This window comes from Pungitius pungitius, chromosome 8, assembly GCF_949316345.1.
Source record: "Pungitius pungitius chromosome 8, fPunPun2.1, whole genome shotgun sequence".
In the NCBI taxonomy this organism is placed as follows: domain Eukaryota; kingdom Metazoa; phylum Chordata; class Actinopteri; order Perciformes; family Gasterosteidae; genus Pungitius; species Pungitius pungitius.
In genome coordinates, this window is record NC_084907.1 from 18,182,139 (window position 1) to 18,203,231 (window position 21,093).

The window sequence follows — 21,093 nt, forward strand, 5'->3', positions numbered from 1 at the left end:
ACACCCAACAGTATTTGGGTGTTATCTATAATAATATTTTCAAACATTCATTGTAATAGATGCAGTGTAAATACATTAATAGTAATATTCCCTAGCTTTACTGGTCTTCAAGTAGAGTAACGCTATTTATTTTTTGATTAGCTTTACTGGTCTTTAAATAGAGTAACGTTATTCATCTTTTGATTACTAAAAAAACTGTTGTGCCTGTGGAAGACAGATAAGAAATGTCCCAACCCAACGTAGATAGGACCAAGGAAACACAGCCTGTGTCAGAAGATAATGGGCCCACCATACCACACAGGCCGAGCCATATGCAGTACAGTTATTCAGCTTAACGGAGGAGACACTGCTGCTTACAGTTTCAAGGTAAAGTAAAACTTAAGAATACATGTATTTTTATTCTCATATAAAAAATAAATGGGGCAAGGAAGAGTCAGACTGACAGATGGGATTGCATAAACATAATGTAATTTCAATGGATTTGTAGGAATTTATCCCACAGTTACTCGGGGCTCGTATTTTGTCCTGACATAAAGAATGATCTTGGTTTTGCTTTCTTAGCATGTAGCTGCATGTGGTTTAGCTAAATGCCTCAGGATGTGTGACTTTTGCTGCCACTACGACTGTGCTTACTCAGCCTTCACTGAAGTGCTCATTATTCCACTCCACTATACAAGAATCACACTTGGGTTCAAGTTCTCCTCCATCCATTTATTATTTTTCATGTGTACTGACTGTCACAGAGATTAGACATGGATGTTGGACTTTAGCCTCCAGATGACCAATGCTTTTGTAAAATAATGAAATCCACGTGCATCATACATACAGCAATCATCATGCACTTGATTGATCTGCTAATTTGTATTTAGAGAATAATCTTTCAACTTTGAATGGATACAATTTAATTTTGCTCAACTAAAGGATTAGCTCCCTTTATTGTATTTACAAATAATATGTTCTCTCAAAATTTTAAACAGTTGCTAGTGAGACAGACATTACATTTTTACATTCACCAAAAAAATAAAATGGTTCCATTTGGAAAAATACAGAATTGTGATATTTCTTTTGTGTATTGGCTTACTAAGGATAATTTCACAGGGCCATGGAGGAGAAGATGCCGCCAACGGGAGTGTCTCATTTTGTGGGGAAGAAAGAAGAACTGATTAAAGCAAAGCGCTCTTGCAGAACACTAGAGGGTCGGGACATACTGATCATCCACCACCAGAGCGTCTTCTATGCTGTTGACTCGTACTGCTATCGTGAGTTAATTTCCTCTCAAAACAGCCGCTTCTTTTAGTTTTAAAAGTATATTAATGTCTGTTGGAGTTCATCCAATAACACGTGTTCTTGTCTGTTGGCTTCAAATTGCTGCTGATGGACACCCTGCGATGGGATATTCAACACTGCTTTACTTGTGTATACATAGAACATTTTAGTGCATGTCGACTTTTAAAGTGCGTCCAGTCTGCGAAAGGCTAGTGCGCTTTAAACTGTCAGCTTACTCTGCAGTACATTGACGCTCTATCCCACTCGACAGATGCTGGGGGACAACTGGAGAATGGAGACATTGAGGTGAGGATTGGGGACTTTTGACTTGATACATTGTGTGTGGCCTAGAGCATAGCAAACACAAAACAATTTAGGTCAAAGTACTGTACTTTTGTGTTTTGTTACCTCATACAAGCTTCACAGGCTAGTCAATCTACACTGCAACCCTCTGCTGGGGCAGAGAAAAACACTGTAATTAAGACACCCAGCCTGCATGACATTAAATTAATGCTATGCTAATATTGAGGAGACTAAATGACCTACACTCATCCCCCGCGAGGTTGTTTACCTGCTTTCTTTCAACACACTCACAGGAAATTGCTGGCAAGCTGTGCATAATTTGTCCGAACCACAAGTACAAGATCTCTCTTGCAGAAGGGGTGGGCCTGTACAAGGCCAGTGACCCCGCGGAAAAACCGCCTGTGAGCAGATGGTACTCCAAAGGCGTGAAGCAGCGGATCCACGCGGTCACTGAGCGCAACGGGGATGTCTATGTCATGCTCTCACAGGACTCAAAGTGGATCGAGTCAGACTTCTACCAGGGAGAGAAGGGCAAGGTGGAAAGAACCAAAGCCGCAGCAGCCGAGAAGAAAGCCTAACAGTTGAACCGGTGTGGAGAAAATTGAATTGCGACGCTGTCTTGAGTGGAAAAGAGCTTCTCAAAACAATCACGCAGTTGTAAACAAATGTTTTTTATGGGATTATTTAGATCTCTGATTGTCTGTTCCTGAATTGGGTAGTGGCATGAGGTAGCTGAATGCAAATCCATACACAAGTATCCCTCTGCATTTACATTTTCATAATTTATTATGCATACAGTGAATAAATTAAGATTTTTTTTTAAAAGGGTGCAAACTGATTGATCACGTCCCAAAGTGGAAAACTGTTAAAATAAAAAGATCCTACCTCACTAACAAACACTTTTTGTAACGTGTCTCTTTTCCCTCCCTCAGATAACCTCAGAAAATGTTTGTATAACAGGTCATAGATTTCAGCATGAGGTATTTGTGTTGTGACATGTTTCTTTTCCATTTGCGAAAGATTTTTGGGCAACTGTGAAAGAGAAAGAAAAAAAAAAGAAAACCTTTTTGAGGAGACCGAGCAGCAGCAAAAACCGAAGGTTGTTGAAAGGTGTGTTGCCACTCGCTGAGAGGAACTGTTTCCCTGTCCTGACCCCCTCGGGTCATTCTGCACAGAAACTCACGGCTTTTATCGGTGCACGGTTTGGTCAAAATTGGTGAAGTAGCTTCACAAAAATGCTGGTTTTCACAACTCACATAATGTACCTTAGCCTCCTTTGTTGGACTCTGCCTGCCTGGACATTTAACATTTAAAAAGAATAATCTGAAATTTCCTTTTTAAATTTTGTACAAGGTTGTCATCCACTTATTGCAAAAAGGTGAGGTTGTTAATGTGCCCTGTGCAGAAATTAAAACCTTGAATTAGTAATATCATATGCCTTTTCATCCTATGTGATGTAAAGAGTCAGAGCAGCTTGTCACATTCAGAATTATTCCTTTGTTTCCGTACCCATTGTGTAAGATTGACAAGGCCCCTAGAACTGCAAAGGTCATGGGTTAAGAACACAAAGAAGTGCATGAATGTTCTCGGTGGCTGACATACAGCGGACTCACAACACAGTCTCTGCCTGTATGTAATGCTTTCAATACCATCAAGAAATGCACGGAGGGCCTGGGTCTCATGGAACAAGAGGAGTGAGCGGCTGTGCAACGTTACTACACGTGGAATTTCAAATTATTAGGGGGTTACAACGCGAGGCTTGAAACAAAGCAGGTACAGTTGTTCGCAGAAGTTCCTTTGCAAAAGGTCAAGTAGAGGTCTCCGTGTCAAGATAACGAGCAGACTGTCAGGGGAAACGGCTTAGAGGGGTAACTTCCTCCAGAGGGGGAGCACAGCATGTGAGCTGCATGGAATCATCCAATGCCTTTTGGATTGCTCCTGGTAGATATGACAAAACTGTACTGTGCCGTATATTTTCCTTATCACGTGACTCCCACTACAAAACATCCCTAAAACCAGTTAAAGTGTATATCATCTCGCTAAACTACTCACAATATAGTCTCCCAACACTTGCTCATTATGATTCACATCACTGCTACCATTAACATTGCTCCCCACGCTCACACCCCTTAGCCATTCCCCTTTGTGTCTGTTCACGTGGCGTTCCGTGTCCGTCTTAGTGACGAGGGACAGCAGGGTGGAAGTTAGTGTCCCACTCCGTCTTTGTATTGACAACGCTCCGTGCTCTGCTTCTGTAATGGGTCAGAAAGTGCTTCGAAGAGACAAACATGTGTTTAATTGACCAAACTTGTCACGTGTGACGAGGAGCCGGGTGTTCGTGCGCGTGTTTGTGTTTTTGGTGTGCGCTCCTTCGCGCGCATACGCACCGTATGCCCGCGTGCGTGTTGCTGAGTCAGGCGCGACCGCCTTCTCTCTCTCTCCTCCCCCCCCCCTCTCTCTCTCTCTCCCCAGTTGTTCTCTGCCACAGAGACTTATGCGCAGACGTCATTCGGTCGGTCTGGCCATAGAGGCGCGAGGTCGCCCTCCCCTCGTCGCTAATTGTGTTTCCTATCGAGTGACAACTTGTTCGTCCGTTAGCGCATTGGCTGCCCATCGGCGCAGCTGTACACACACGCGCGCGCGCACACACACATACACACACACACACACACACGCGCGCGCGCGCGCGCAGGCACTCTCCTGCTCCGCCGGCTGGGTCCGTCCGGTGCGCCTCTGCGGTCGGTTCGGGACGGTATCGGGCTCCGCTTTTATGAATGACTAACGAAGCGGGGGGGGGGGCAATGAGACTCCCCAGCAGCAGCAGCAGCAGCATCAGCCGTGCTCCCGGGGGGGGCAGCCCCCGATGAGAGGGATTAACGTCGGAGCGGAGCCGCGGCTCATTGCGGAAAAGCCGAGTCTGACTGCAGACTGGCGCGGAAAACGCACCGCGAGGGAAACGGGCTCCACGGCGTGAAGAAGCGGAACCGATCGCCGCGGTGAACACAATGTAAGTTGCTGTGAAGCTGCAACTCGTTAAGGCGTGAGAGGAGAGCGCGTGCCTGGGTCGCATGCTTTTTCATTTTGTTGTTGTCGTTGTAGGCTTCATATTAAATTCATCGCCGAATAAATGTCTCAAAGTGTCTGAATTATTGGTCCATAATTCCCTATTAGGGCCATGGCGAACATTTTAAGTGTCACGATGGTGATGGCACTGTCCTCCGTGATAGACGTGAGTAATAATGAACAAAGGTCCCCCACCCACCTGACTCCCCTCCACCTCACCGCTAGCATCCCTCTGGAGGACTCCAGTCACCACGAGTTGTCTCCTCCTTCGCAGGTCCATCCACATCGTGGCTCTGGGCAGCGAGTGCCCCGGAGGAGTCGGGCCCGGGGAGGAGATCATGGGCCAGGGGCAGCTCCAGGGAGGCCTGCTGTGGAGCTACCTGGGCCAGGGAGCGCTGGTGGGACCGTGCGACCTGGAGAGCAGCATTCACAACCCGGCCTTTATGGAGTACACGTCGCGCGTGTTCGGAGACGTCACCGTTGTGGTTCGGGATTGCCCCAGCTGGGTAAGGGTGTTTGGTTGCGCAACAGGTTTTTAAGGGAGGAAGAGAACCGCAGAGGTTAAAACGGTGTGAATCCTTGTTTTCAATTGACTCTGATCTTTACTTTGCATTTCGGCATGGACCCGTAGGAGCCATTCACGGTGTTGCTTTGGCTCAATTCGCCCTGCACCTCCCTGCTGGAGTGATGTTTATGGGGATGTCAGGGCTGACCAAGACGGCAAAACGTTCCATAAAGATAAGGGTGTCATTTTGCGGGAGCATTGCCATTGTTAAAGAGTGTGTGTCACTTGACACTGACGTGCGGTTTGCTTTCTCACTCTGCTCGTGTGTTTCTCAAAACGCAAACAGCGTTTCAAATTCCCGAAACGCCTTCCAAAAGAACACAAAAGTGTCTCTGGTTGTAAGGAGGGCGCTATTTTAACACGCACAACACACAAGAAAGGGAATGATGAAAGAACTTTTGTTCTTAATGGTCTGTGGATATGAAATCAAAGCACAGTTGTTATTTTGTGGAAGCACTGTAGGCGCCTTTTATAGGAGCGTCAAACAATATCAGCGGCGGTGCTGCACAATGTCTGTCAATCCAATTCTATGGCTCTTTGTCCTTGTTTTTGTTTAAATTGTTCAAAGCTTTCTGAGGTGTTCTTTCCAACCCAATGAGTCGAATCAGAGGGTCCTTGGGGGCAAAGTCCCGAGCGCCACGCTGTATGTATTTCATGCCGAGGTTATCTAAGTTGTGGCTGACCGGTTGGGCGTTTGGCGAACTCGGGAAGTCACCTGACCCCCTACTTGTCGTTCTTGTGCTGCTCTTGCCCTTCCAGGACCTGTTGGACAGCGATTGGACAAGCGTACGGAAAGTTCTCGAACAGGCCGACATCCTGGTTATTAAATATTCCGTCACGGACAAGCTGGCCTTCCAGCAGGTCAGGAACAACTACGCGCCGAGACTCCGCCCGCTCCTGAGGCACTGGGGCGTGCCGGTCATCCTGGTCGCTGTCGGGGCGCGGCTCAACGGTGAGGGTGCTTGCGTCCCGCGTTTCTGATAGACTTCAGTTTGGCGTCCGACGCCTTGGCAACCGACGTGGGAACAACAGTTTGAGAAATGTCTTATCTCTCTGCCGTTCTACATGATATCCTGGTCGTTTATGGGATGATTAACTGCTGCCTCAGATGTTCATTTTTGATGCACCACAATATCGACAGTGAGATCTTTTTTTGAGAGCTTTGTGTCCTCAAGCGTGTCCTCCCAGCATTGAGGAGGAGGAGGATGCTCGTGATTAGATCTCCTCTTGGCTGCCTTCATCAGCTCACACGCTTGCCTGCTGGAAACACACCAAAGCGAGACATCAAGTTTGATATTTTTTGGCCTTTTTTATTAGCCTTGCAAGCAGACAGGAGCACGCACAACACTATATACTATACTATACACAAAACTCAAAAGTGCATCACGTCAGGGGTCCCTTAAGTAGGACTAAGGCCCGTGGGTGTAGCCTTACCGGAGGCTGCTTAACATATCAGGAATTTACATGCATGCATCTGACAGGTTGGTGGGTCTGGGTGTGTTTTTGAACATGCACACGCACACTGACCTTTGTTGATTCCAGATTCCGTAAAGACACTCATCAAATACACTAGGTTGTATTTTTAGCTTGTCTGCACGACACACTTTGAGATCCTGTCAGAGCTCCACTGCACAATGATCACATTTTGAGTCAAGGCTTTGCCAACGAGAAGGAGAAGGGGGAGAGGAAGTGGGGAGATGCAGACCGGAGCCTGTGTTTTGCGTACTTGTGTGTGTCTGCTGTGAGTGATTTCCATGCTATCCCCTCACGATTGAAGAGAGCGACGGCCGAGCACCGAGCGCTTCCTGCTGCCCGGCTTTAGACCACCCCGGGCACCGCTGAGGCAGAGAGCGCCGCCGAACGCGCTTTAATGGAGCCATTAAAACCGGAGCTGAACGCAGGAGCACAGACAGATTTATCCAAGGGCGCGCGCGCGCGCGCGCACACACACACACACACCAACATACGCCAAGTCACCGCCTGTCAGCCACACACACACACACGCTCTGTCCGGCTCTGTCTTTCAATTAGTTTGTCAGCTGTATTTATATAATGCCTCAGTGATTTCTCTCTTTTATATCTGTCTCTCTCTTTGTACAGTCCATTTCATTTTTTTTTGTTCTCATTCAAGCTAATCCCTCCAAATTTTCTGTTGAATTCTGTCTCTGGTCCCGATGCAAACATAATACAGTGTGACACATTCGCTTTGCAGAGTTACGATGATCCATCTTTTCTGCTGCAACAGGATTCTTCTGTTGGTTTTTTGGGTCATATTATTATTGTTTGACTACAGAGGAATTACAAAGAAGGACCGGTCCACTCAAAGTTCACGGGGCTGTGGCATCTAGCTTTAATGTTCTGTTTGGCCAGATTTTCTTTTAACTTTAATTATTTGTTAAAATGTAGAATAAGGTTAAAAAAAGAGATTTAATGCAGCTTTCTGTCCTTTTTAAGCACAGACATTTTTTTTGTTTACAAAATTCTTGTGATGCAGTAAATTAAATTTCACTTTTACTGGCATACTGAAGGAGTTTCAAACATTGTTACCCAGCTTGGCTCTGATTGGTTTAGTAAGCAGATCAAAACCACCTGAGTTCTGGGGTTGGCACTGCAGTGGTTTCAAGCTCAATCACAGAGAAGGGCACTTTGTTGAGGGCCACTAGTGGCTTTTGCCTTCTGGGGACTTCTCGTATCAGCCGTGACCGTCCTATTGGCCGGCTGGCCAGTTATGATAGACGTAAGATATTACTCATGGGACTGATAGAATTGTGGGGGCCGTGTGTTTGGCATGTCTGCTGTACAGTATAACACCACACTGTGGTGTGAACTGACAAGTGTCTCTGTTGAATGAATCTGTTTATATATGAATATATTGGGAACAACCACCACACGGTGCATATTTCTTGATCTGACTCTGACTATTTGTACGGCCTGAATCGTCTCTGAACTGAACTCTTCTCTTCCCGTGCGTCCAGACGAAGGCCCCCCGTGTACGTGCCCGCTGTGTGCGTCCGACTGGAGCAGCTGTGTGCCTCACAGCGAAGGTCTGCAGCTCTCCCGGGACCTGGGGGCCACGTACCTGGAGCTGCCCTCACTCAACCACGTCTTTGTGGGGCGCTACTTTGGCAGCGTGGTAAGGGGGTGGGGGGGGTGTCTCTCCTCACACGGCAAACGGCTGAGCTGTAAAAGGAGCTTGAGTTAGTACAGCACTCCGTGGAGGAGACACGAGTACAGGGGGCCATGTCGATCTTCTCAGGAAGTTGTTTCCTTGGCCCGAGAACTGATGATCTAACATCACTATTTTGGTGCCTTGCGTTTTGCACTAACGCGCGCGTTTCTGTGTTGTTCAGCTGGAGTACTTCATGATTCAGTGTCTGAAACACAAAGCCAAAGAGAGGCCGGAGAAGAGGCGAGGAAATAAAGTCAACGATCTCCGCCCCCCTCACTTGGAACAACCAGGTGAGAGGCTCACTATGGCACCCAAAAACCAATATTGCCTTTATTTTAAGTGGCATCGATCATATCTCGTCGGCATTAACTCCCTTTAAGCAATTCTACAAATTTAAGTTTTCATATTTAGTAGTTTTCATATTATTAAGTAATTATTGATGCTTTAAAATGCTCTTTTTGTGCTGCAGAGAGAACTCTCAACCGCACCGACTGAATTGTTTCTTTTTACAGCTTACATGGCCATAAAAAAAGCTGAGTGCAAAGGTTTTTTTCCAGATCAATACGCCCTGTTCCGAACTGGAAATTAGAGCCGAGACAAAGAGCTAGGTAGACTACTTATATCTCATGACGTTTGAATCAATTTCCAGGTTAATTCCAGGCCCAAACACGGCAACAACGGAGGGTTTAGTGTCTTGTTCTGAGGCAGCGCCGCGGTTGGAGTTTCAGAATACGTATTGACCGCGTTGTTAAACAAATGTTCTAAATGCACTCCGGTATTTAGGCAACTGAACGTGATCCCGCTCGTGTCCTGCCAGTAACACCCCTGATATGTGGCTTAGGGGTGTTGTGTTGTATAACTTGTATGCATATGCATATTTCAGCTTTAAACGTTTTAGTTTAGGGCTGCAAGGTTACATTTGCAAACCTTTTGATGGTAACAGAATGGTAAGAATATTAATTTCGAACCAACCTGACATATTCTTAAATATCCTTTCTCATCAAAAAATGTCCAACAAACACTTAAGTGATAATCAAAACGTTGCCAGTTAAGCATCCACAAATGGCTTGAAACCCTCATTTAGTTTTTAATCTGCTTGAATTAAAAGTCACAAATGAGATATTAATTAAGCTTCACAACAACTCAATGAGGCTATTGAACCTTTGTCAGAAGATTTTAGTTTATCGCAGCTTTATTGTACACTTAATCAAATTGCCTTTAAGCCAATCAGATTTTCCAAAAGGATGTTGCAGAGGCAAAGTAAAGATGTTTTCCAAAGCTTAAAAGAAACCCGGCAAGCTGGAGTGCTCGTTCAATGCATTTCTGCTGCTTTTCCTTTTCTCTTTATGCACTGCTTTTTTAGACTTTGGCACTTCCTTCTCCTAAATGACTAAAAGACAACATGGTTGCATCTGCAATCATCTGCCATTCCTGGTTGCTGGATGTTGCCATGAACAAATAAAGTGATTTATTCAAAACAACATCACGAGAACTCATTCAGGTAGAAGCTTGCAACTTTTTCTAAAGCCGACATTTAAGCGTTTTCCCACACAACGAGCATCTCTACAAAATAAAGCACTTGAAAAATATTCAACACCAACTATGTTATAAATATTGATCCGGCCACTACTACTAAATCTAATGAAGTGACTGACAGCTGTAAGTCGAGCCAAAAAGACCAGCAACTGCTGGCAGAGTTGTTGGTGTTTGTCCAAAGCTACTGGTGTGGCTTGCATTAAATATGACGTTCATTGATTCAGGAACAGCACCTTTTTTTACAGCCAAATCTGAGCGGTCATAAAAAAAGGTGAGGTCTAAAGAGGAGGGGTATGTATGAAGCATGAATTGGAATATAATTGGACAATGATTTGTGCTCTTCTTCGCTTCCTTGCTCGGATTTTATTCCTCTTAATTCATGAGTACATACTCATGACAAATCCATTGTTAAACAGACATGGCCAGTTCTGCGTTACTTCAATATTCCTAAATCCTTGTGTTGCTTTGGTTTTGTCTTCGCAGGTTTATCATAAGCACAAAAACACACATATCTGGAAGCGTCCTTTCTAACTAAAGCAACAGGGCACACCGTCACATTGAAGAAGATCTCACTACACTGTCTGTCCACTTTCACTCTGTGCACACACCTGTATACAACCCATTGGCCTCTGTTGTCAAAAGGGGAAATCTCTATTTCAAGCAGACACGGTGGATTAACAAAAAAAATGACCCGGTTGTCCATTAACGCAACTCATCCCATCTGTCGTCCCCCCCTCTCCGTTCAGCACGTCTCCCGCCCATCCGAGTGGAGGAGTCCAGCTTCTCCCAGGACATGCAGTGGTTGCTGGAGCGTGGAGTGCAGTTCGCCGATGTGGCGTTCTACGCCGGGGACTCTGGCAAAGAGCTGGGCTGGGCGCATGCGGCTGTGCTCTGTGCGGTCAGTCCCTACTTCAGACAGCTGCTCCTGGGGCCCAAGGCCAGGTAGGAGAGGCGTCAGCTAGCGGCGCCCCGGACGAGCTATTCACCGGCTGAGCCCGAAAAGCCGGTGGCAGGAGCTCGGCGCCATCTGCAAACCGTGACTCTGTGCTTAATTTCATCTCCGGTTGGACAGGGAACGTCCCCAGTCGCGCTGCGTCTGCAGAGAGCGGGACGGAGGCCCTCCCTCGCTGCTCTCCACCTGGGACGGGGGGATTATCGATGACATGCCACGAACAGAGGGCCACCTGACAGGACGCCTCTCCCGCCTGGTGGTGAAGGATCCCCTGCTGTGTATGTGCTTGTGGGAGACTCTCATGTTCATCTACAGAGGTGAGAACCATCAAACGCAGCACACTCGGACACAACTGAGAAAACCATAGATCTGCCGTTTTGTGTTTTCTACAGAAAATGCCCCACCACTTGTGTGATGATAGCACTGTGTAGCACTTTCACTCCCTGTGTTGATTATTTTCTAAATTCATGAATTAATTCTTTGGATGACACTCTTCCCCAATGTATATTAGCCCAGAGCCCAAGATCAAACATTGAAATCGTCTTTTATTTTTGGATCGAAAGTCCAACACCCAAAGACTAACTCAACATCTTTTTGATGAGGGAACCAAAAGTGGAAAAGGGACAATTCATTTCTATTTTCTTAGTCCTGCAACACTATATCCGGTCATAAAACATGTTACCTCGTGCTAGATGGTATTTTGGATGGTATAGATGGATCATCAAATTTGTTATTTGTCTATGTCAAATAACACGCCTGTCCACTGTTATTTAGAGGCGTGTCTGTACATTGATAAATCAGCCACAAATGACACCTCTTTACAATTCAAGTATCCGTTATGGCAATTTAAAAGTCTACAGTCTACAAACTGGAGATCTAAATAAAAAACTCTTCCGACAACAGTATCACTGCCACAAATGAATTCTGGGAAATGATTTCCATCGCACTTTGAAAAATTCTTAAGGGTGCAAAAAATTGCATTTATCACGAATAACCTTGTTGTGCTGATACTGGTGTGCATCTTGCTAATAGCAATGACTGGTGTTTCATTCATTGTGACTGGAGTTTGAATACATTCAATGCCCAGGAACTCTGATCCCCAAAAGTAGTTGCTCTTCTTCCAATAATTTAGATGTCACGATGAATGTCTGCTGGCAGTAGAAAGCAGTTTGCTCGCAATTGGATCTCAACCAATGTTCCATTATGGTGAAGAACAGAAATCAGTCAAATGTGAGTGCTTGTAACTAACCAACTGCAGTGTTTCAATCTAGTGGCTGATCATTCATTGCATAATTCTGTGATCTCGCACTGCTGTCCTCTTTGTACTCGGAGCCCTCGGGGGGCTTGTGTGTCTTTCATCTCCACCCGGCTCAGTTCTATTAAACATGGATTTGTACACCAGCGGCGTCTTCGCAAAAATTGAACCTCACGCAGGGGTAAAACAATCAACCAATATGCTGTACGAACGCTAGTTAAACAGCCGCCTGATATTCTCTACGACGTCGGTGCCATTTCGATTACCTTCTCAGTCTGCGGATCAGAATCTGCAGCGCTGTGCTGCCGCCTGCAAGCCAGCGCTTCATCGCAGGCTCAATGTCGTGCAGACATCCTTATGACATTAACGTCTGATTCATGGCCGCCTCTTAAACATGTATGTGAGCAACACTGATGACATACTTATACACCAAAGGTACACAGGGGAAGAAGATTATAGGGTTACACTGAGTTTCGGTGAATGACTGCACGAATGAGAATAAGAACGGCTTCAGTTGAAAGATGGAGGGAGGAATATGGGAAAGTAAAGAGTGGAAAATTGTGAGAAGGGTGAGAAGGGTGCAAAGCCAAGGCGGCGGGACATGAGAGTGGGGATGGAGTGTTTAAAGGAGCTGGTGGAGAGGGATTGGGTGATGGGCATCAGAGCATACAGTGTGTGTGTGTGTGTGCGTGTGTGTGTGTGTGTGTGTGTGTGGCCTGACCGAAGAGAATAGCAGAGAGCAAAATACGAATGTCAAGTTTCCACAAAACACTGCAGGGAGACAGTGTCCAGTCTCGTGTGAACAACAACTAACCTTCAGAACTGTGGGTCTGATTGTACGTTTAAAGCAGTTGACCTTGCATACAGTGTGTGTGTATTTCTGTGTATTTCCTGATGCGCCTCCTTTGCGTAGACAGAAATATTGGTAATACAATGAGTCAGTGCTTGACGTTCATTTGCAGTAAATCCACAACAAGCCGTACTTTGCAGAGACAGGATGACTGTTTTCCGCTCGCAATTCAGTGCCACTCGTCGCTCAGATGCGGCTCATTTTATTGGCTTAGCGGAACTAATTTCCATAACAATATCGTGTCTGTGTAAACGCAGCGCGTCACACTGGCGGTTATTATTCCACGCTTGGGGTTTTTGTCACTTGAGTGTGTGTGGACAGTCACCGAAGCCGTGACTTTGTTTGTGTGATGGTAACAATGTGAGACTGTGTCTCCTTGTGTAGTGTGCAGAAGATTTATTGACTTTGTCACTCGGTTGCTATTCTGTGTGTGTGTGTGTGTGTGTGTGTGTGTGTGTGTATGTGCATGTTTAGCACATGTATTATGTGTACAACCGAGATGAATCACTTTGTGTGCGTGCAGTCTTTAGGATCAGGCCAGTTGTCTTTGGGGCAGCATGGACAAACATTGTTATGATCTAGTTTCCCAGCAACTGAATTTGGAATAAAGTGCACTGTTTTATGTCCTTGTTTGGGTTAAGATTTAGAATCAGGAATGTGGTATGTAAGTCATTTTGGAGGATGTTAAGAAAAGCCTCTGGGGATATTAGTGGTAATCTGTTCTTCCCGAAAAGTATACTTTGTGATTGTGACATTAGCACTCAAAAGCTATTTGAAGGATTCAAGCATTCTTGCAACGCTTCCTTTGTGCGTGTGTGTTCCATTTGATCCTGTTGCTTTCCACAATTCACATGGAAGCATATCCTTGTCCATCCAGTTGTGCTGCTTGGTTTCTGGCTGCATCATGTCTTCACCTCAGCTCCTGAGCTAATCCCTCACGCTGCCTACGAGGGGCCTGTGCATTTCAGTGTTATTATCCGGCACCGCGTGTTGAGATAATCCCCTCATCAGCCCAAATACCGTCATTATGAGCTGGTGATGAGATAAATCCTGCCCAGTCAAGCACCCTTCTTCCCTCAACAGTCTGTTTGTGTCCCAGTGAGACCACTTGCGCCATCCCAATCAAGCTGCAGGGCTGTGCAGGCGTTACAAAGGAGTAAAACCAGTGCAGTGATTAAATGCAGCTGAGCAGATTGAAGAGTTCTACTTTGTTGTTATTTATATTGGACATCCTATTTCATTAGTCTCTATTTTAATAGTATCACAGCATAAATGTCTAAGTGCTACAGGGGATAATGTTTTTTTTAGGCTGACCCAGAAATATGGCAATGCACTCATTGACAAAAAGCTAAAAGGATTGTCCCATGTGATTTTGGGTTATGGCTGAAAAAAAGTAAACACAAGTTTGTTATGTTGACACTGGTCCGCAATATATAACTCCACTATAATTGGAAGTGAAAAACCGCTAACTCATTTCTGGGTTAACACTCTGATTTGCACATTGTGTATCTAATATTTTTGTAATTCCAGTGACATCAATGGTCCCCAGAGAATAAATCCTTTCCTGACTTTACCTTTTTTTTGCTTGGAAATATTGTAATCAATTTATTCAGGTGATCCCTTACTTTTTTCAATTGCCATTACGCATCATCATGATCAAATCTAAGTCTCTAAGTCTTGCTTATGACCAAATACCTCCATTTTACCTCAAATTGCCAACCGGCTTGATCAACAAAATCTAATACCCCTCATCATTAAAGCATTGTCAATGGCAGCATGTTAGCATGCTGGCGTTAGCATTTAGCTCATAGCCAAGAGCTGCTAGCGTAGCTGCAGACTTTTTAGTTACTGTGTCGTTTGGTTCTTATTGGATGAGATCAAGTGGAATACAGACTATTTAAACATGACTATATCTCTAAATAGGGAAAATATGTTTACATATGTTTATGCTACTGGTGTGTGGGTGGAGTGAAGTTATTATTGGTCACTATTTCTGACATTTATGCAACCCAGACTTGGTGTCCCACCCATAACCACTGTGGATTATATAGACAAAACACATTCTCAAACAAGGCAACTCTGTCAAAAACCGTCCCAGATGACTCGGTGTGTAAGGCACGTGGGTGTTTCACAACACAGTGCCATCTTAAAAAGTGTTTGCCTGTGTATTTCTGTAAACTGTACTATTCTGGTTCTAAAGATTCACTGTGTTTGTGGATGTTTTTAGGAGCGTGGGAGTGGGATCACCTTCAGGAGGCCTTGGATGAGAAGCTGAAGAATTCACTAGCTGTGGCTCAACTTATGGAGCGCATACGATCCCTCATCGGCAAAGACAGGGTGAGGTCTTTAAATCACCTCTCTTACAACCACACACACACACACCCTAAAAATCAAATTATGTTGTCCAAGGATGGAATTACTTATAGTGTGTGTCCTAAAACAGCCCTCCCCACCAATAGAGGTTAAATCTCTATAACGTGTCAAATTGACTCTTTGAGGAAATATTTGCATGTTTTTGTAGTTGCCGATAAAACAGCATCTTGATTAATAAGACCTTTGTTTAAAAGCCATTGCAGTAATATTCTGGCTAAATTTAGCATATTTACATAATTGCTGCCCCTATCACCTCCCAGATACCAGATACTGGAAATAAGGATCAAATAAGAGATGCCCTCAAAGGAGCCAAAGCGAAACACAATATCATTGAGTTGAGATCTGACATCAGCAATAAAGTCCAACATTGCCTTCAAAATCATATTGTGCCCATCTGGGAAAAAAAGTGAGGCGGCTCTTTGTAAAAGACGGTCGAGCTTTGACATTTAAAGAGGGATCCGGAGATGTGACACGGGGTGCGTCTGACAAACCTTTGGCCCCACCATGCGTGGTCCACCAACCCATCTGGATAGAACTGGGTCTGCTACCTGAGGCAGTGCTGAAGCGAGCTGACACACCGTGAGACGGCTGGGCCACTTTAACGCGAAGAGACACCGTAATGTCCTGTCGTGATTTGATCTCGTCCTCTACAAACACCTCCGGGTCATCTCACGCTGCGAGAGCGGGGGAATTTTTTTTTCTCCATAGAGCTTTCCCCAGTAAGCTTTGCATTGATTTTACACAGAATAAAAAAAGGAGCTCGACTTTGTAGCTGCCTCTGCAGAAGACTCTGAGTGTTTGCTGAGCGCTCGTTCTGCAGCAGAGCTGTGTGAGAATATGAAGTCCTTTGTGTTTCAGTTGACTGAGAAAGGTCACGCAATGGAAATTGGATGCTTTGAAGAATTTAATTTGAGGACTTAACACAGCCGCGTGTGCACATACACTGCAGAAATTAACTAACAGCCCTTTTTCACAATACAGATTTCACCAGCACACTGCAACAGTGCATGCACACGTATTGGATTACGCATATCTACCATGTGTAGATAAGTAGACAGTTTGGACGAGCGGGTGGTTCCCAGCCGTTTGTTTTGGTGTTAGTTCAGTCCCGTCAAGTCGTTCACGGCATTGCAGTTGAAGCGTGTTTGGGTAGCGCGAGCAAGACGGGCAGAGAGGCCTTTAGTATTCCACAGAGGAGGTGAGATGGACGTACAGAATGGCAATTGTGCTGGTAACTAGCACCTGACATCCAGCAGAGGAACATTTATTTTGGCTTCTTCTCTCTCTTTCTCTCTCTGTGTGTGTGTGTGTGTGTGTGTGTGTGTGTGCTTTTATAGGGCCCGAGAGACACGCCAAGCGCCCGGGCAGCTCATCTCGGCCCCCAAACTCTAGTCAACCTCTTCAATTCTCCTCTTTACTCTGATGTCATCTTCATGGTGCAAGGTGGGTCAGTGCTTATCTGTTACACACACACACACACACACACACACACACTTACAAATGAATGCGCCGTCACACACCAGCGAAGGGTCACATTTACTTAGCAGTGATTTGATATGATTTCCCTCCAGAGGCTTGGTATCTATTCACAGGCATTATAAGTTAAAGCGGTACGAGGGACGGGGGGGCCTTCGGGTTTCATCCCAGCAGAAGCTCTTCCTCGACTAAATCCTCCTTTAAGTGATCAAACAAAAAATTGCATAATGATATCCCCCAAAAAAGCGTATACTAATCAACATTTATTTCATTAAAAAACCGAGCTTTTCATCTCATTGCACCTCCGAACGGCGAGGTACACTTACAAATATAAAGTAATTGGATATTTTGGTGCATTTCTGTTTTTCTTTTTTTATCCCATATGTGCTGAGTGTAATGAGAGCCGTTAATGGCATGACAATGATTATGTCAGGACTTATGCCCAGGCTTTTCATATTTTTGTCCGGTAAATTTAAATGGACCATTATGACAGATCTTCCCTTCTAACAAGTCAAATTTACACTTTGGTGACGAGGAAAAACAGCTTTGTTAGTGATATAACCTTTGGGGCTTTTGAAAATGATTCAAATGGGTATATGTGTTTGGGAAGCATTCTGTCGCGGTCAACATTTACTATTAACAGTTTAAACATGCAGGGATTTCACTTCACAGCTCTTTGGGACATTCCTTGAAGCTATTCTGAAATTCTAAACCTAGTTGTTAATTTTACGTGTCCGTGTGTGTCTCTCTATGTGTGTGTGTGTTTAAGGGAGTGTGTTGCCAGCCCATCGAGCAGTGCTGGTGGCACGCTGTGACGTCATGGCGGCCATGTTCAGTGGGAAATATGCGGAGGCCCGGAGCCGAGTGGTGCCCATTCACGGTGTCTCCTCAGACACCTTCCTGGCTTTCCTGGAGTACCTCTACACTGACTCCTGCTGTCCTGGTGGGTCCACTGCACACGACCCACACGCAAAATCAAGCACCCCACTGTGACGACTACTTTATTGCAACGACTTTAGGGGTGTTTTATGTGCCTAAAACTGCAGACACACTTTTTAACAGAAGCTGTGCCTTTGTCCCTCCCCTCCTTTAACTGAAGCCCTCGGTCAGCGTGTTATTCTTCTATTGGTACTATTTTTGCTGCATGCTCTGTTTAATAAGGAACGCTTTCTCTAGATGTTTTGTTCATTCGTCACTGGGATGAAAAGCAGATTCAAATGCCACGGATCTGACCGACAAAATGACAGTCTTTTGCAGAAGGACAATGGGCCTTTGATGTCCTTTGAATGTGCTGCAGGAATATGCTCCATTACCGAACGCTTTGAGAGGTGCAGTGGTGTTTTCCCTCTGGCGTCGCTCACTGAGCGCGGCGCAGAACAAAAGCACAGATGTCCCATCAACCATCTGTGACTGCGACATGCTGCCAGTGTCCGTCTCACGAGGCTGGTGGAGCAAAGCGCCGGGCTTAAAATTCAAATTTAGTGACGACTAAATCAACGCGTATCATCACCGATTCATTTTTAATCAAAAATGTTGTCTTTTTTTTGTTTTCCCGTGTCACTCTTTGACACATGCGTTTACAACATCATTTGTGTTGAGAATTCTCTCTGGTGCTGGCAATCACATTTTCTTTTAGTGGTTTATACAACCTTACAATAATAATACATTTTCTCATACTTCTAAATCAAAGGATTTAATTGAAAATCAACACCACCATCAGCAGCTTTTAGCCACTTTCTGACAAACCAACTAATGATCATGTCTGCAAACCCAACTTAACAGGTTGGCAAAACAATTGAATGGGCTAAAATATCATAGAAGCCTCTTGCTGGGGTTTTTTCAGCCCCTTTGTGGTACAAGATTTGTAAATGCAGCTTTGAATTACAAGCTTTCTGCACTGTGTGTGTGTGTGCGTGTTCAGGACATCCATCATCACGGATCACAAATCAAGCCCCCCAACTACAGATGATTACTGCTTCAGAAAGCCCAAACAAATCAAGATTGTACACTTCTGAGATACAGCCATAAACTTAGCTACTGTAAACCTAGTTAATTAAAACACTATATGTCATCCATGTCAGTATAACGAAGCGGCTGAATAGACAACATAAAGGCTCAGAATAATCTGTCCTGAATAACCAGCTACTGAGAGCTCACAATCTCATTTTGGGGGCATTTTGAGACGTTTTGATAAATGAAATACATGAAAAAACAACCCTTAAGATTCGGCTTTGGCGCACAGAGGGTCAGCAAGCTGTTTCCAGAGAAACGGCTTCAGGTCGCGTCACGGGAACACGAGGCATGGAGCTGCAGCCGCTGCACTGCTGTTATGTAAGAGCTCAAGGTCAAAACAAGGTAACTCCAGCAGTAGCCACATGACATCGAAGGAGCGCATTTCTCCCATGCAAATATTGTACAGTCTACACACTGTCGGATGGAAGGCTACATCACTACGCCTCATTTCTATGTTTCTAGGTGAACCGTATGCAGCAGTGTTTGTTGGAGGAAGCACGTTGAGGGTTGTGTGTGACTGACTCATCAGTAACATCAGGAGTCATCAGATTTGACATTTTGTACTTAAAGACTTTGGTAAAAAGACTGACATTTGGATTTACTGATGCATGAAAGGACGCCATTTGACTGCTGACAGCATTAGGACTTAAATATGGGAGACTATAATAGAAATCTAAATATACCAGTATTGTGTTGTAGGGCTGGATTTGAACAGATGGATTGGGTTCACAATATCATTTTCTTTAAAAGAGGTGTTGGAAATATTGTTTTAGCACATTTTTGAGCTATGCGTCTGCATAGCTCAAAAATCTGCATGGTCACTTGATCTAGATGGCCCAACATTCAACCACGTCAATGCGCTTTTTACCCTTTGATTTCCAACCTCTGTGTGCAGTACATAAAAAAGTACTTCTACTTTGTCACATACTGTTTATAATTCTTTAGGAAATACACACAAAATGCATTTATGTCGATAAATATATATATATATTTTTTGAAATGCCGCTGGTAATTGTGCTTGTCCTCTGTTCAAAACACATTTGGGCCAATAACCATAGAAACACTCCATTTACTCCAGGGAATGTTTCCAAGCGTCCAAAATACGCCTGAAGGCCTACAGACTTGAAAAAAAATGTTGCAACCGCTACAACAAGGAATGCACACAGTGACTCCTTCCGCATGTGCATGTGCATCACAGTGCTGTGTGCCTTTTTGTGTGTCCAGCCAGCGTGCTGCAGGCCATGGCCGTGCTGGTCTGTGCGGAGATGTACCAGGTGAAGCGTCTGCAGCATCTGTGTGAAGTGTGCGTGTGCGCTTACCTCCAGAGCATGCCCAGCAGAGAGCTGTCATCCACGGGTATCAGCGTGATTCGCCTGCTGCGCCGAGCAAAGGTCAGTGCGACGTGTGAGGACGCGGGAGGGGTGGATAGAGAACATTAACCCAGCTGCAGGAGATGGCTTTGCCGGTTAAATGGATTACTTCGTTAGAAAATGACATTTCCTTCAGCTTCCCGAGATACGAATTATTGTTTAGAGAGGAAATCTTTGCCTAATGTAATTTGTTCAGCGACCAACCTTAATCTTGTACTTCCAAGTGCATTCACTCTCATGAGAAAATCGTTGTTATTAAAGCGTATGTGTATGTTTGAATTGAATCTCAGTGCCACAATGCAGAGCAGCTGTATATCTGGCTCCTCCACTTCATCGCCAACAACTACCTGATCTTTAGTCACAAACCCGACTTTCTGGAACTCTCAGGTTAGTTTTGTATCTTTTTCAAAATAAAATTGCTGCACTGCAATAATAAAAATGAAAACGGCTGATTTCAACAGTTTAGAAAATAATTAATTCAGAATGCCTGCAAGCTATTGAGGATCTGTCCTCCTTTTCCACCCGGTAAATGCAGCTTAGGATCTGTGCCTCCTACCCGCTGCCAATAGTAGGCTGGTTGTCATTTTTTGTTAACTACTTTTAGAAATGTGAGGTGTAATAAAGGTGTCCATTAATAGAAAAGAAAATTATTACAATAGTAACCATGTTGCCATCTGTTATTGAATAGAAAGTGTTTCACTTTCTATTTCTTAAGGTTTGAAACATGGTTTTAGACACCTTTGTGCTCTATGGGCCATATAGCACAATATGGCATGTTATGTTATGCATTACACTGGATGTCACCCCCCCAGAGTAATGCATCCTGGTACTATGCTTGATACCAGGTCATTCTATGATATGATCTATTCATATGCATTTGGCACATGAATGCAGGCAAAGAT

The 21,093-nt window shown here is 44.7% G+C and overlaps 2 protein-coding genes across 5 annotated transcripts; both read left to right on the plus strand.

The window, feature by feature from the left end:
• Nucleotides 1-237: 237 nt before the first annotated feature.
• Nucleotides 238-2,466, plus strand: rfesd (Rieske (Fe-S) domain containing). Of its 2 annotated transcripts, none has more exons than XM_037447846.2 (4): nucleotides 238-366; nucleotides 1,086-1,259; nucleotides 1,538-1,572; nucleotides 1,863-2,466. In XM_037447846.2, exons 2-4 carry the CDS (start codon nucleotides 1,103-1,105, stop codon nucleotides 2,145-2,147), a joined length of 477 nt encoding a protein of 158 aa, XP_037303743.1. In that variant the 5' UTR covers nucleotides 238-366; nucleotides 1,086-1,102; the 3' UTR covers nucleotides 2,148-2,466. The 2 variants fall into 2 exon arrangements, with proteins under 2 accessions (XP_037303743.1, XP_037303744.1); XM_037447847.1 differs by having other exon boundaries at nucleotides 262-366; nucleotides 1,099-1,259.
• A 1,594-nt stretch (nucleotides 2,467-4,060) lies between these two features.
• rhobtb3 (Rho related BTB domain containing 3) lies at nucleotides 4,061-20,968 on the plus strand. Of its 3 annotated transcripts, none has more exons than XM_037490755.2 (12): nucleotides 4,061-4,576; nucleotides 4,907-5,138; nucleotides 5,957-6,149; nucleotides 8,173-8,330; nucleotides 8,548-8,656; nucleotides 10,649-10,844; nucleotides 10,975-11,171; nucleotides 15,187-15,296; nucleotides 16,670-16,775; nucleotides 17,578-17,751; nucleotides 20,046-20,212; nucleotides 20,482-20,968. In XM_037490755.2, coding segments are annotated over exons 1-12 (1,746 nt in total). In that variant the 5' UTR covers nucleotides 4,061-4,574; the 3' UTR covers nucleotides 20,584-20,968. The 3 variants fall into 3 exon arrangements, with proteins under 3 accessions (XP_037346652.1, XP_037346655.2, XP_037346653.1); XM_037490756.2 differs by lacking the exon at nucleotides 4,061-4,576 and adding an exon at nucleotides 4,601-4,798; XM_037490758.2 differs by lacking the exon at nucleotides 20,482-20,968 and having other exon boundaries at nucleotides 18,730-20,180.
• The last annotated feature ends 125 nt before the right edge of the window (nucleotides 20,969-21,093 follow it).